The sequence below is a fragment of the Rhinolophus ferrumequinum genome, chromosome 14 (assembly GCF_004115265.2).
Source record: "Rhinolophus ferrumequinum isolate MPI-CBG mRhiFer1 chromosome 14, mRhiFer1_v1.p, whole genome shotgun sequence".
NCBI lineage: Eukaryota > Metazoa > Chordata > Mammalia > Chiroptera > Rhinolophidae > Rhinolophus > Rhinolophus ferrumequinum.
The window spans coordinates 93,745-109,779 of record NC_046297.1 but is presented as its reverse complement, the minus strand read 5'-3'; the positions used below and the strand labels follow the sequence as shown (position 1 = coordinate 109,779).

General features: G+C 49.0%; 1 protein-coding gene across 5 annotated transcripts in view; it reads left to right on the top strand.

Annotated features, from left to right (window-relative positions):
- Positions 1 to 16,035, top strand: part of NECAB1 (N-terminal EF-hand calcium binding protein 1) — a 121,538-nt gene that overhangs the window by 101,693 nt on the left and 3,810 nt on the right. For 4 of the 5 annotated variants that reach the window (XM_033125774.1, XM_033125773.1, XM_033125775.1 and 1 more), the window contains 6 exons: positions 3,592 to 3,707; positions 5,915 to 5,991; positions 7,079 to 7,132; positions 10,897 to 11,009; positions 13,296 to 13,373; positions 14,679 to 14,798. In XM_033125774.1, coding sequence (XP_032981665.1) covers positions 3,592 to 3,707; positions 5,915 to 5,991; positions 7,079 to 7,132; positions 10,897 to 11,009; positions 13,296 to 13,373; positions 14,679 to 14,798 — 558 coding nt within the window. The remainder of the gene's footprint in view (positions 1 to 3,591; positions 3,708 to 5,914; positions 5,992 to 7,078; positions 7,133 to 10,896; positions 11,010 to 13,295; positions 13,374 to 14,678; positions 14,799 to 16,035) is intronic. The other variant, XM_033125772.1, reaches the window with a different exon arrangement.

Sequence of the window (16,035 nt, the reverse complement as noted above, 5' to 3'; positions counted from 1 at the left end):
GCATGATGATAGAGTTTAAGAAAAGTGGAAGACACTAGAGAAGTAACGAACCTTTATGTCGGGGTGTCTAGCTCACAACCCGGAAGAGTGGGAACTCCTACAGGTCTGCTGTCACTTTGGGGAGTGCTGCTGTGTAGGATTTGCCGAAGGCACCCAGGGATGCCTACATCCCACCGCAAATCACGATTCTCCTCCTGGGAAGTTTCTGGGGGAAGAATACACAAAGAAGCAAATAGAAAAGGAGCTTCACTACAGGTGTGTGTCGGTGTGATGTCTCTGGAGACTCTGACATTGAATCAGGCCCAGGCCCGGAGGGGCTTCTTTCCCCCCAAGACTCTGTCTTCCTACCAGCTGATCACCAGGCCGGTGAGGGGAGTACCGGGGCCCCCCCAGTGTGGAAAAGACAGGGAGCCGGCTGCTGCTGCCCATGTCATTAACAAGAGACCAGTGAGAAGCCTCCTGGGGAGACGGCTTGAACAGACCTGCAGGGTGGTTTAATGGCAGCTGATGTGCTTGCTCCCTGCAGGGGTGGGCGCCCTCGCCGGCTCTCAGCACCCGCCCTCACCCGCCCACAGCACCCACCCACAGCGCCCACAGAACCCGCCTTCACCTGCCCACAGCACCCACAGCACCGGTCCTCATCCGCCCACAGCACCCGCCCTCACCCGCCCACGGCACCCACAGCGCCCGCCCACAGCACCCACAGCACCCGCCTTCAACGGCCCACAGCACCCACAGCACCTGCACACAGCACCCACAGCACCCGCCCACAGCGCCTGCCCTCACCCACCCATAGCACCCGCCCACAGCACCCACAGCGACCGCCCACAGCACCCGCCCTCACCTGCCCACAGCACCCACAGTACCTGCCCACAACACCCACAGCACCCGCCCTCACCCGCCCACAGCACCCACCCACAGCGCCCGCCCTCACCCACCCACAGCACCCGCCCACAGCACCCACAGCGACCGCCCACAGCACCCGCCCTCACCTGCCCACAGCACCCACAGCACCCGCCCACAGCACCCACAGCACCCGCCCTCAACGGCCCACAGCACCCACAGCGCCTGCACACAGCACCCACAGCACCCGCCCTCAACGGCCCACAGCACCCACAGCGCCTGCACACAGCACCCACAGCACCCGCCCACAGTGCCCACCCTCACCCACCCACAGCGCCTGCACACAGCACCCACAGCACCCGCCCACAGTGCCCACCCTCACCCACCCACAGCACCCGCCCACAGCACCCACAGCGACCGCCCACAACACCCACAGCACCCGCCCTCACCCGCCCACAGCACCTGGCTGACTCCGTGGCTGGCTTGCTCGCTGGTTGAGCACTTTCTCTGGAAGCCTTCGCTCAGAACAGAGCTTTACAGCCCACTCCAGCACGGTCCACTCCCTCGTCCCCTTACTCGGAGCTGCGTAGCCCCTGTCCCTTACCAGTTTATTTCCCACATTAGAGTTTTGAGTCTCTAGATGGCAGGGGATGGCCTTGTCTCCCTCTGCCTGGCACAACTGCATGTGAAAGCTATGAAACGTACTGAAGGAAAGGAAACCAACATAACGCGCGCACTGGAGGGGCAGTGAAAAGGCCCCGGGGCAGTGAGGAGAACCGCCTACCTGGCATCTGGACTTAAGAAGGGTCTTACAAGCTACACACATGCGTTTACACGTAAAACTAGCAGAGATTGTCATTGGTGGTTTTAAATAGAGGAGAAATCGAATGAAAACGAGGTTTAAGGGACTTCAATCTCACAGTGATGTGTGGTGAAGGTTTGGGGCAGAGGAGAGGTCAGCTCAGCGCACCCAGACGTCACGCAGGAAGGAGCCGCCGTCCGTCACACCCGGGCTGTGACCATGTGCTTGCCTGCAGCGTCATTGTGACTTTCGGGCTTACCCTGTGTGAAATGGAAGGATGTGAGGACTCTGTGGAATGTGGCGGCTCTGAGAAGTCCTCTGTCCCACCGTCATCCCCGGTCGGGGTCACACAGCCTCGCACATCCTGCAGGACCTCTGTTCCTGTGAAAGTGGCAGTTTCACGCAGGAGGGACGTGTGCAGCTGGAATGCCACAGGGCTGAGGTTTTCAGGTGGCATTCTGCAGCACTCTGCAAGCTGGCTAAACAGAGCCACTTTCACTCCTTTCCTTTGAAGAACCTGATAGCAGGTGACAAGAATACCCTTACGTTATACTGAGGGTCCCTCTGGACGACCCTGTTCTCTTACATAAACCTTCACAAGCTGGATTCCCTGGAACATGGCTAGAATTCTATGTGAATTCCTTCTTTATAATGGAATCTGTGAACGGCTGTTTCCCAAAGTGCTTTATCCAGAGAGATGGCTCGTTCCTTCTGGGCTTGGGTGTTATTTTCTCCTTTTGATGGCTGTCCCTTTTAGAAGTAGGGAAAGGCTTTAATTTCACCTCTGGGTGATTATAAAATTCAGACAGTTTACATTCCCTTAGCTTGAACATCTAGTCACCTACTCCTGCAACCCCACAAGCTGCCAGAAAATCGACTTTTTTATGCCAAGAGGCAAATCTAGGAAGATCTAGTTAAAGATTAGAGAGTAAACATATATGATTTCTTTTGCTCCCTCCCTAAAGCCTTCAAAAAATGACATTAAAAGTGCCTGGATAAAAAGTCCTAACTGCACAAGGCAAAAAAGGATGGAAGGAGAACCAAAGGGATGGGTGAGTCCAGTGGTGGCAGGTGAGAGGGGCTGGGAGAGCAGCCCCACTGGAGGGGCGGGCGGGGGGGCAGTTCCACCCAGCGTGAGGTGTGCCTCCTGGAGAAAGTGAACGGATGAACCCTGTCTCACCTGGGGTTTGGGGCACAACACTAAGAATGAGGCGTCAAGGGAGATTTGGGACCCCCTCAGGGTGCTCTGCTCCCAGAGCACTGACACCAGCCTCAGCCTCCCATCGGGGACACTTCTCGGGCATCTCTTGGTCCAGGCGTTGGTGTCCCCTGGTGAACAGCCCAGCTAGGCCCCCCGGCAGAGCAGCTGCAGGCAGGAGCCCTCACCACACAGATTCCAGTCGTCCTGTCGCTCCTTCCTCTGCAATAGGCAGGGTAAAGCAGGACAACACAGCGACATGAAGGGGACTGAGCAGAAACTGTGCTCATAGCAGAAACTGCTAGGGGAGAATCGTCAGTGTCCTGAGGAAGCGAGGAGAGTCTGCGTTCAGGAACTAAGGAGAGGATGCTGCTTTTTAAAAAGAATATTCAAAGCACTCAAAGGAGCTCTTAGAAATTGTGATTGCGGAAATTAAAACCTCTGCAGAAGATTGGGAAGCAGTGTGATTGGGATGCCGTTTCCACAAAGAGATGAAAAGTAGGAAAAACAAATAAAACTATCAGGTAAGTCCAAGAGGCCTAATATTTGACATGTAGTGATTCCAGGAAAATAACCAAAGCGAGAAATGGTCAGAGAGTTCAGTCAGAGCAGGGAGTGGGAATAACAGAAGCCTGACCCCAGGGCATGTGGCAGGCTGTAAGTCTCGGGCTTTTCAGCTCACTTCCCTGGGAAGCTGGACTTGGGGGACTGAGCCTGACCCTGGGCTGACCATTGTCTCTGTTGATAGGCGAGGCCCGGCCAAGCCAGAGGTCCTGTCCATCCAGTGGCCCGGGAAACGGTCAGGTCGCCGAGTCCACAGACACAACAGCTTCTCCCCCAACAGCCCTCAGTTCCCTGGTCCAGGTAATGAATGCAGCTTTGTGATTTCTCTTCTACACAGTCGACTCCGTGTGTGTTTTCACAGTGACTTATTTTTAAACCTGCAGCCAAAGCGGTAGAACGTGTGTGTGTTCCTGATGCATGTGAGTGTCTGAAGCCAAAGTGGCCAACAGGCTCGGGTGTTAAGAACTTGGGTGATGGTTCTCACCATCATTCTGTCAGACCCATGGCGGTGCCACCGGGTGGGACAGAGAGACAGGGAGGGCTGGGGCGCTGCCACCTCTCTGCAAAGGAGCTGTGCTTTCATCTCAGCCTACTACGCACTGGACCCAAAGCCCGCTGGGCACACCCTGAACCCACCATAGGAAGGGCTCTTGTTTCCCTTCATGGTGGGACTGAAATCAGCTGGTGATTCTGAAAGTTTATTGGAAGAAAACCGCGGTAATAATCATTAGGTTATTGCATTTTAACCACGTCATTTATAATAATTACTTTCGAATCAATTGGAAATATGCAAACTCAGGTTGCTAAATATCAGACTAATTGTTATAAATTGTGTGTGTGTGCACATATCACTTGAACATGTGGTTTTAACACAAATGAATCTTTAAATATCTAACATTTCAGAAAATCAAAGTGCTAACTAAAGCCTATATTACACAGACTCTACTGGAAATATTTCAAAGAACACTGTCTTATTTTATCCAACCCTTTATAGGGTCGATGTTAGTATCTCCATTTCCTCAGAAAGTGAAGTGACCATAGGTCATTTTTACTACAGAACAAACAAACCTGAGCCTCAGTGCTTACGGCTGCAGCACTTGGTTTCGTCCCAGGGCCTCTGGCCGCATGGGGTGCGGGCACTGTCAGCCCGACACGGCTCCGGACTGTAGGTTGGCTTCAGTGCCATTCTGCTGGGGCCCATGGCCACTTAGGGCAGCTTGTCCTCCTGGGGGGTGTCAGAGTCACACGGCTCACTTAAAAGTGCGGTGTGCATTTTATCTGCAAGGCCAGTAATGGGGGTGGCGAGTGGACCCCATCGTGGGTGGAGGTGCTGCCCTCAGGGCGAGGCTGGAGACAGAACTACAGCAGGGAGACGAGGAAATGACAGTACTAGGCTCTGGAGTCACAGCATAGATTGGCCTTTCCACTTGAAACATTCAGAAACTAATGTTAAGCCCTGCTGTGCTCGCCACCTTCAGTTCTTCAAGGAACCACCCACATGGCCACGTGCTACCTGATTTGGGATGGAAGCCGTTTGTAGGTACACCGGCGACATTTCCTGTTCCCAGCACCCTCAGCGGGCTCTTTGTAGGTGCATGCCTGCCACATGCTCCGGCTTCCTTCTGCGTGCTGAGGCACTGGCTGAGCTCTGAGGGGCATTTCACCCCAGAAGCCGATTCTGATGGGAGTGCTACATCTTTGTAACGGAGGTCTTATCTTCCTAACATTCAAAGCTAAACAAGGCTTTCAGTCTTCAATGAAGTCACATCCTCCTATCAAGACATGGTAATGTATCACTTCAGCAAAGCCAGCTATGCTGAGGGCGCCCGGGGACACCGGAGTATCTGTGCAGGGCTCATAAGATGACAGTGACAGCAGCGGAGCTGGGCGGTGTTTACCTCGTTCGTGCCAGGCACACTCTCCCTGCAGGTGAGCCTGTGCCTGTGTGCACGCACGTCTGTTGTGATCCCGTCCTCACAGTCACTCTGAGGTTGGTGATCCTGCAAGTAATTACACTGAGGCCACAGGAGTCAAGTTATGTCACCAGCACCCGTGGCCCCAGCATCCGCGCTCTCACTGCCGTGTCCTGACCGCAGTGTCCGTGTGAACGCGGGTTAGTCTGGAGGCAGGCGGCCTCCTGCTGCCCTGCCTTCTGTCTGGTTGTAGCCGTTTAGGCCATGACTCCTGACACTGCTCCACTAGTGAGATTAGAATCAGGGATCCATGCTTTCCTTTCTCCAAAATGAAAATGACACAGCCACGGGGAGAGAACGGCTCAGCAGGAGCTGTTCTTTAGCCTATGAAAGGTCGGGACAGGCCACAACCTAATACACAGGCCTGTGAAAATGAGCCTGGGGGCTCGGACTGCACGGCAGCAGAGAGCAGTAACAGGGCACTCCGTGAAATGGCCTTAGGCTGTAGGCCATCAGTGACCCACGCTCCTCCACGGCGGCGAAAGCTTCCCCTCTGTCCACGCTGTAACACGTTCCCTCTGATTTTCCCTTAAGGCTTATCAGAGGAGGATAACCAGTGGATGGCACAGATAAACAGGCTGCAGAAACTAATCGATAGACTGGAAAAGAAGGTGGGTGCTTCCGCTTTTTTCTTCTCCCCTCACTTTTCAGGAGATTGTGATTCTTGTCACCACCCCAGAAAGCACCCATGGCTGCCCGGGACTGAGTCCAGCCAGGATCCCGGTGGTGCTGGGAATGGCTGCTTGGGAGTTATTTGGGGTTTTGTGAAAGCAAATGCAGACGCAGCTGTACGTTTGCCTTTCCCACCCCACTTGTGTTACCTGGAGATAGGCTGTGGTGGTGACCGGGAACTCAGTCTGCTGCACCATCTGCCTCAGACTGTGGGACTAGGCCGCCCGTGTGCTGCGCAGATGCAAATGGCGCCTGTGCGGGGTCCCGGCTGACTGCTGCGGAGTGGCTGTGTGACATCCTAAGAGAGGAGACTGCATCCTGGGTTTCTGGAAATTAGCGAATGATGACTTTCAGCGTTAAAACCAGTTAGGATGTGACAAAGACTTCCTTAGAACGTGTGTCATGTGCCTAATTACGGTGTTTTCCTGCCCGATTCAATGAGTCCCCAGCAACCCTGACATCGTGGTGACTCTCCTGGGACAGCTGGCTGGAGAGGCAGCCTCTGTCACCATTCGGAGCGGGAGTTTCCTGCGCCCGCCATGCCCCAAGTCAGGGCCTTAGGGCTGAGACAGTTACCAGCCGGCTGGCAGAGCTCTCGACCAGCACGACGAGCCAGGCTTTCTGAGTGTGGTGGCGCAGAACCTGGCCCAGAGTCAGTGCCCCGGGAACATGGCAGCCCTCGCAGCCATCAGCCTCCTCACCCTGGCGTTTTCTTTTCCCACCCTCCCCTCTCTGTTTTCACGAATCTTGTGTCCACTTGTTCTCTTTCCATGGCATTGGTAAACCTTAGTAATGACGGACTGAACACACCTACAATGGCTTCTCACAGTTGATCCAATGGGTGAGAGTCTTTTTTGGAACAACTCATTTTTTAAAAATCTGAATTCTTTCATCTCCTTTCAGATAATGTGGTTCTCTTGGTTCAATAGTAGCCATAAAGAAGCTGCCATTCAAATATATGCTGTTTCTCATAATTAACTAATTTCTGGTCTCCCTCTGCCCCCCGATTTCTTCCTCTAACTGAAGGATCTTAAACTTGAACCTCTGGAAGAAGAAGTTACTGAAGGGAACACTAAATCTGTAAGTACTTTTTCTGGGTCAGAAATTTAGAAATATATACTTTGAAAATATGATTTAATTCCTTCAAATTAGTTACTATCTCAGTGAAAATTTGAAAAAGTGTAAGGAATCCATGGGCATATTTCCTTTTGTATGGCTAAGAAGTATTTTCTACATGGTGACTTGTGGAAACCCCATGCCTACCTCACAGGGTTTTGTGATGCCCCTGGCGGGTGCTATGTGCAGAGTGAAAATCTTACGCATGTGTGAGCTATTGAGTGAGCGCATAGGCTCAACTGGCATATGAGGGCAGGTTCAGACCGCATCACAGTCATGTTTTATGCTCCCTGCCATCTCTGAGCCAGGGCCAGGCCCAGGCCCAGCAAGTTTTAAAAGATCTGTCACCCACAAGCCTTGCGGATTCAACAGTGCATAAGAGTAGTTAAAAAATAGCATTGGGCAAGCTGGTCGGGATTCAATGTTACTTAAAAGCAGGGAAGGCTATTCCTTAACTGTTTTCAATCCTGTGTAAAGGTGAAGTAATCACGCCTTTGGGAATACACAGATAGTAATAGTAATAGTCTGAACTGGTTTGTTTTTGCAGAAATATCACTAAGATAGTTGTTATTAAAAGTTGTGTATTTTCCTTGTGGTTGGGCCTACATTACTGCCCACTCACTCCATAGTCTGTATTCAGAATGACCAATACAGTTTCCACTGTTCCTTCACAGCTAGTATTCATAATTGTATGTCACTGTGTGTTGAATGACTTCTCCTGGTGAGCAAAAGCAGTTTGAGAATTCATGGACTAGAGAAGTGTTTCCTCTCCCATATCAGAAAGAGAAGAACAAACCTGTTTTACACACTTCTTTTCTAAAAGCTAATTTTTCCTAAGCCTTCGCTGCATGCCAGGTGTTGTACCAAACGCCCATTTAACTCATTTTATCCTCATAGTAGCCTCGTGAGGTGGTGCTGCTATGGGCCCATTTTACAGATGCAGAGGTTGGGGTGTAGAGATGTGGACGTACCCCAGCAGTTGTGTGCCAGGCCTGCATTCCTCACATCGTAATAGTCCCCCTCGGCGTGCGGTGCCCTGCCAGGCACCGAGGGATACTTGCTGTCTGCCATGAGCTGGCGATCTCACGGATGACTGTGTTTTGTGAGATTCCCCAGCCCTGGAACAGAGCAGAGTAGGCTGGTAAGCGCATAGCCAGTCCTGGACCCCAGCAGCTGCCATGTCTAGTTTTCTGGGACATGAGCCATTGTGTAATGACGAGTATAAGGTATGGTTTCTTTTTTAAGTTCATTTTTTTTCTCAGCTCGTAGTAAGAGAAGTAACATTTATTATCTATCGTGGTCAAGATCTTTACATACACGATTCCATTGAATCCTCCCCCAAACTCAGTGATATCATTACCTCTAGTCCAATTTCACATATCAGAAGACAAGATGATGAAGATTATGTAATTAACTTCTTCTGTCCACATAGCTGGTGTAAGTGAACCAGTTCTTTTAAATCAAGACCCCTTAACTTAAAGGAGAAAGAAGAAAGGAAAGAGGACAAATGGTGGAGACAGATAAGAGAGCCCCCAGATACACACAGTGCTCTAGAGTTTTCCGGACCACCTCAAATCCTTTGCTGGAATGACTAATGTATACATAGAATTATTAAAGGAATTCTAAGGACAGGCAATGGCTGAAAACGAAAACACAAATAATTGATCACTAACTGCATGCCAGGCCCTAAGGGGGAACATACAGTGGTGAATATTACGGCAGGGGGACGACTAGAAGGAAATGTAGGCAGAGTAATGGGGTCTACAATAAGGTGTGACGATCAGCACAGCAAGGGACCACCACCTGCTTTAGGGGCCCAGAAAAGGCTGCCAACCACACAGCCCTAGATAAATGGACATCAGGTATCATCCCAGATGTAGCCATGGACCTGGAGATGGGTAGTTTTGGTGTACAACCTGGAGTTTGCCACTGTCTGCCTCTGGTCATCAAGGAATCATTAACTCCTCCTTTTCACATACCGTGTTTCCCCGAAAATAAGACCTAACTGGAAAATAAACCCTCGCATGATTTTTCAGGATGACATCCCCTGAACATAAGCCCTAATGCCTCTTTTGGAGCACAACTTAATATAAGACCCGGTCTTATTTTCGAGGAAAAACGGTATATAGAACACAGTCACAGACCCATTTATGGAGAGCACCCCAAGTGTCTTCCCATTTCTGCCTGTAGCTCGTATTCCAGGATTCCCGAATGAGGTCCGAATTCTTTTCAGGTCAGGATATAGTCCCTTACTAGGCCTGACACGCTTATGAGTAAAAAGGTAAGTTACCTACCCCCCCCCCCACCACACACACACGCATGCGCGTGGACAAAGTATCCATTGTAAGGCTGGGCCAGGTAAAGTGCCACAAAATGGCATTTGAGAAAAGGGGTGATGAGACACACATTCTCTGTTTTATGCATGATGGATTCATGCTGGGGCCGGGTTTGTTCACCAGGGGAGTTCCGTGGAGCCGGCCTCCATTCGGGGCAGAGGCCTGTTGCCCCGTGTTCCTCTGTGATGGTTTCTTCTTGGTCCGAGGTCCTGTGTGACGGCACCGGAAACAGCCGGTTGGAGAGTGTCGCCCTTTTGTGGGGAGGCATTTGCAGCCTGCATCCTGCTCACATGAGCGTAGGGACCCAAATGTTATTTTAAGGCTTGGACAGTCCAAGGATTCTAAGCGTGGGAGTGAAGACTGACGTGGCAGTACAGTTCTGTCAGCCAGTCAGTCGGCTCGTGGAATTCCCGTACACGCAGCTTCCCGTGCCCGGAGCCGTACCTGAAGGGATCCCTCACACGGGGCTCTGAAGCGGAGTGCTCTCTGTGCTGAACCCTATGTGACAAGAGTAGGGGGAGCCACCACTGTGACCCAGAATCCAGCACCTGCTGTTTACCTGTGGGAACGTGTGGGGCCTGTAGAAAGTGGGACGGTGATTCCCACGCTGTGCTCGGTGTCGGACCGCGACAGCGGTCACGTGAGGTGAGAGGTCCGAGGCGGACAGCGCACAGCTGGGGGCCTCGGGCCGGTTCTGCCGCCCGCGTGTTGTTCTGCACGTTCCGGGCTCACTCCCGAGTTCAGGGAAGCACTGATCCCGAGCTCACAGCAGCAGCAGCAGGAGCCCGGAGGCAGAGACTCAGGACAGGCGGGCTTCAGAGCCCGTGCTTCCTTCCGTGGTAACCGTGCGTTACAAGCTGCAGTTGGCGCCCCACGCAGTGCGACCCGGTCAGCACGGGCTCCATCTAGTGGCGAGGTTGTGAGCGGGTCGCTGGTCGGCAGGGAGTCGTTCCCGGCCCTCAGGTGCCTCTGGAAATGCTGCAGCGAACACCTTGTTTGAAATGTGGTGGTTTGTGACAATGCGCCCGGTATGTGGAACATCACAAGTGACCCGGGGACAAGCTGGAGCTGTGCACTGGGTGCAGCACGACTGTCCCCCCCAGACCGCCACCAACGCGGATGGGATGGATACGCAGTGTTAAAATCTCCCCAGTATTGTACTGGAGAAGCACTGATTTTAACCACTACCGTGTGACCGTGCCACTTTCCTTAGCACGTGCTACTCGAGGCGAGACAAACACCGTACCTCGCTCGCTCGTGACAGCTCTGCTGCGTGCGGCTCATTCCCGGGCTTCGCGCGCCCTTTCTCTGGTCGTTTCCGATGAGCCGGGTCGCTCTGTGCCGAGGGAGGAGGGGGGCGCCCTAACGCCACGTCTCCCGTCCCCCCCACAGCACATCCTGCTGGTGCAGCGTCAGATGTCGGTGATCGCGGAGGACGCGGAGGCATTCCAGGTGGCTCTGAAGCGCTACGCTGACGGCGCTGCCTCCCAACGCGGCTGTTTGCGGTGAGTGCCCAGAGCACGCGCCCGCGCCGTGTCTGCGGGCGGGTTGGAGCGCGCTCCGGCGCCTGCAGATCCCAGCGGGCGTTTCCCGTAATCCGTGGACTCTGGGTGCATTTCATCACTAGGGGCACCAAGGCCAATAAAAGGGAGAGGGCGGTTGTCTTAAGAGCAGTTTCAAACAGACTGAGCGCCCTCTGCGGCCGGGCAGGCCCACGCAGACCTAAAATCTTGCGGGGCAGGTGAGCCCCAGCCCCAGCTCCCTCACTCGCGGGGCTGGTAGCCCCTGGCAGCAGGCCCTGGGGCAGCGTGATGAAGTCGCTGTCTCTGAAGTCTTGATTGCAGGCGGGTCCGTGGCCACCCGCCCAGGCCTCTGTTGCCTCCGGCCACGGAACGTGCTGCGCTCACCTTCAGAGCCCAGCAAAGGGCGCCACCCGGTGAGAGCGCACAATCAGCTTTGGTGCGTCACAGTCTCCAGGGATGGAGTCAGTCGGTTTCTTGCTTCCGGAAAGGGCACGAAGCTTGACTACTTTCGAGGTTCACAAATACTGCTTGAATGTGTAGGGAAGATGACGTGAAGCTGCTGGGACAGACCAGGGTGAGGGAGCAGAGTAGATGGATCTGTGTGGCCTGTTTTCCTCTGTCAACACGAGAAACTGCTTCCTTGTCTCCAGCTGTGAAGTGCAGAGAACAAAATCCTTTTCCTGTGATGTAACCCGGGACTCTCGGCCTCCTCCTGTGCCCGGCGGGTTTGTCTGCACGGTTCTTCACCCGTTTGTTTCCTCCTGCTGATTCTCCAGCGAATGTCTTGCTTTCACAGGAATCATCAGAGCAGATTTTGTCCCATGGAATACGTATCAGTCAGTCCCCACAATGGAGAGTATGCGGAGCACACACTAGCTGCTATCTGGGCCATTCAGTTGTGCCAGCCTCTCAAGCCGTCAGCCAGCTGCTTGGCAGGCTGAGGGAGTAAAGCTCTGGGCCTTCCGTTTTCCAGTCTCCTCTTCTGCGTTTGGCTCAGCCTCCCTGTGGTTAGACAGGAAATGCTGCTGTAAAATGAAGTAGAAATTAAGGATTTACTAGGCTACTCACTCTGTATTCATTTTCTCATTTGATCTTCACTGCAGTCACCTGAGGTGTGTATCACAGCGGGGCTAGGCTTCAATGGGATCTGTGGGTTCAACAACATGCCCAAGTGTGACTCCAAAACCCATGTGTGAGCCTTCCTGCTAGTCTTTGGTCATCCTCGAATTAGTTCCCTGGACTTTTCTGTGGTTAACCAGGGGTAGAATGGGCAAGATTCCTACTGTCCCAATTACAAAGTCATACTTTTTAATCTCAGGTCACTGAATTAGAGGCGCTTTGGCCCTCTACGTATTTGACTGGGATACTCGGAGTTTTGGGGACTGACAGAGTGCCCGTCTTACAATTCAGTCCATTGAGTTTAGGTGTTTTTTTGTTTGTATGATAATATATTTTTTGACATTTACTTTTTGAAATTTTAATTTTTCAATTACAGCTGACATGCAATATTATTAGTTTCAGGTGTGTAGCATAGTGGTTAAACGTTTGTGTGATTTACAAAGTGATACCCCTAACTAGTCTAGCCTCCACCTGGCACCATGCAGAGTGATTACAATATTCCTATATTCCCTGTGCTGTATTTTATGCCCTCCCCCGTGACTTTTGTAACCAGCAATTTGTATTTAATCCCTTCACCTGTTTCACAGGGCCCCCTAAGCCCCCTGCCACCCCTCAACCATCAGTTTGTTCTCTGTGAGTCAGTTTGTTCTGTTTGTTCACTTTTTTAGATTACACAGACACATGAAATCATGTTCTCTTTTTTTCTGTCCGACTTATTTCACTGAGCATAATACCCTGTATTATCCATGTTGTCACAAATGGTGAGATTTCATTTTTTTTATGGCTGAGTAATATTCCGTTGTATTTATGTACTACCTCTTCTTTATCCAGTCATCTACTGATGTGTTGCTTCCATATCTTTCTGAATGAATAAATGAAATGTTGCAGAAGTTATATTTGTGATGTCTGTAATATACTGAGACAGTCTCATGATGCCAAACCAGAAAACTAGAAAGTTGTTACGTCAAACAGACATATTGAAGTTAGACTCCTGACAAAACTCTTCAATTTTCTGGCAGGCACCATAGGTGTTTCCTTTACCAGTGGGTAAGATCATTTCATACCACAAAGAAATACGATTAGAAAAAATGGTTTGCTCCTTGACTTTAATTTCCTGTGGCTAATTTTGCCTTCTTGTTTGCATTTCAGTATTTCTATACAGAAACTTTCAAATGCACCGCGCTACATGATATATGAGTTCTGGGAGGACAGTAGTGTGTGGAATAGGTAAGTGATTGGCAGGCTGTCTTTAATTGATTCATTCTATTTATTTTGTTTTGCCAGGGAGCTGCATTCATATACATGATGAATTTCAGGACTTGTAGGAAATGCTCCATGCCCTCTACCTACCTCGCCTTAAAACTTGGCCCATTTGCTTACTTTCAAAATTCCACTCTTATAGGAATTTACTTCATGGGTTAGAAACCACTTTCCTCTTGAAACACAAGTGTTCTTGGTAATGGTCCCACTTTAAGTATTAACATTTTACTGATGCTTTCAGGTAAGAAATTTTAGATATGGGCCACAGGTGTCTATGGCATGGGAGTGGGGTGAGGGACATGGGACGCAGGAAAGGACAAGAAAAAAAATTTTACTTCCTAATTTTTCTTAAGCTCTGTAGTTAATTGTACAACAAAATTATGTATAAGGTCATAACAGCCTCACTTTTCTAAACGTCTTTAAGCACTGCAACTAAAGGGGAAATTTAAGACATTGGAAAAGATTAAAAATAAATCAACATCTCTTGGTAATCAAATCATCACCCTGTACACTTTGAATATATATAATCATATTTGCCAATTACTCAATAAAGTTAAAGCAACTTCTTTAAAATAATTGCTAATAAGTAACAAACATATAATTAGAAAAATGAGATGAAAGAAATTTGCAGATTATACAGTTCTAGTTGGTTTTAAATAGCACAGAGAATACAGCTCTCCTAATTCCACATTTAGGGTGCAAACACAGTAATGGAAGTAGGAGAATACCTGAGAACTTAGTTGATACATATTTCACCTAGAAGTTTAGTTTTTGTGGATATTTGAAGGCATCTTATGCATAATGACACCAATACAACTTCAGGCACTGCAAAGAGGCTTAAAGTAACTGATTTAAGTCTGTGCTCCCAGCCTACTCTTTTAGATGATTATTCTTTTTGTTCACCATGGACGGAAAAATCTATAATCCCTCTTCATAGCTATCCTAGGTTTTAAACATCCTTAGAGCCAAGGGAATCCTTCCGTTTAAACTTCTTGCTGCCATTCAAGTCAATCTTTTTGTTTCACTTCTGTAGAGATTTAATGGTCTCCTGTTTTTAAGTCTTTTTTAAAAATTTCTGATGACAACTGTTAAATTACTCGTCTTTTTTTGTTCGTTTGTTTGTAAGTAACTCTAAAAAGAAATCTGTATTCAGGCACTTAATCCAAATCATCCAAAATCTTGTCATCTTCACTGAACTTGAACTCTGCTACTCTCTACTTAGGAAGATTGTTAATAAAAATTCACAGCCTTAACCTATAATTATTTACATAGCCACCTTCAGACGAATTACAGCAAGACCTTCCAAAGAAGTAACGTGGACTTCTTGGAAACTCCAGAACTCACCTCTACTATGCTAGTTCCTGGTAACTATCCTGGGTCCACGGTGCTTCTGTGAGCTTTTCATTGTCTTGCACTTTTTCAAAGATAGAGAGTGGGGAGGAAATGGAATCTGTATTTATTGCCTTTAGTGCTTAGTCGACCCTATTTGTATTTCTGGCTTTATTAAACCTATTATTAGTCTGTTGTTGGTCACCTTCAAAATGTTACTTTGAAGTACATGTTAAATCATGGTATTTTTTTTACCACATTATAATGTAATGTTTGGAATAAGATTAGAAATAAGTGACCCACAGACTGGAGATTAGATTTATGTTAGAAAGATTTTTTTATTATAATAGTTGATAAAATGTTACTTGTAATGGGGGAAAAGGAGAAAGAGGAGTAACAAATGAAATTGTGTGAGACATATGGCATAACAAAAGCCTAAGATAACTGAGAACCAAACTCATTTGTTCACTTCCTCATCCATGCAGTTACTGGTTCAACAGCTAATTACTGAGTTGTTAATCTGTGCTAGGCGGGGCTCCTGGGGGTGTATGTAGCCTTTGCACTAGCAGTGACTGCGCTCCAATTTTGAACAAGCACTGTGCAGAGTACCAAGTGAAACTGCAGTCCCTACCCATGAGAGGCTATCTGTCCAGTGGGAGATACGGATGTCTGCAGAAAAGAACCCAGCTCAGGGCATACGGTAGTAGTTACCATCCGAGTCCTGTTCTACGTGGATTTAGAACAGTGACTGCTTCTGTAACGGTGCATGAGGAGGAGATGATCCTTGAGCTGGACCTTAAAAAATGAGATTTGGACAAATAAGATCCTGTTGTCAGCAAGAGTATTATTTAAACAGCTTTGAAAACAAATTTTAATCCTTTTCATTTGTTTCTCAAAGCACGTCACTGCCATAGGTTTGTCTTTGGGATAATTATATTCACTGGGGAAAACATTTACAATTTTACAATATGGATATGTAAAATATATATTTTAAATATATGAAAATATTTATTTTTATATAAAAATACATATATTTTTATATATATTTTAAAACACACACACACTTGCTTATATTTAATCTTTCTGAAATCGGTATATAAGGGAGTATTTCTAAACTACTACTTGGTAGCTTAAAATAAGAACATGATTTTATCTATACGGCATTTATAATCTCATTACCAAGACAAACTCTATTCCTATGTGACAGAAAATTTCTCAGTTAGGCTATGACCAAGTGCCAAAAGGTATGGGACAAACCACAGTTTCACAGGAAGAGTCCATCTTGGTTCCCACAGTTAAG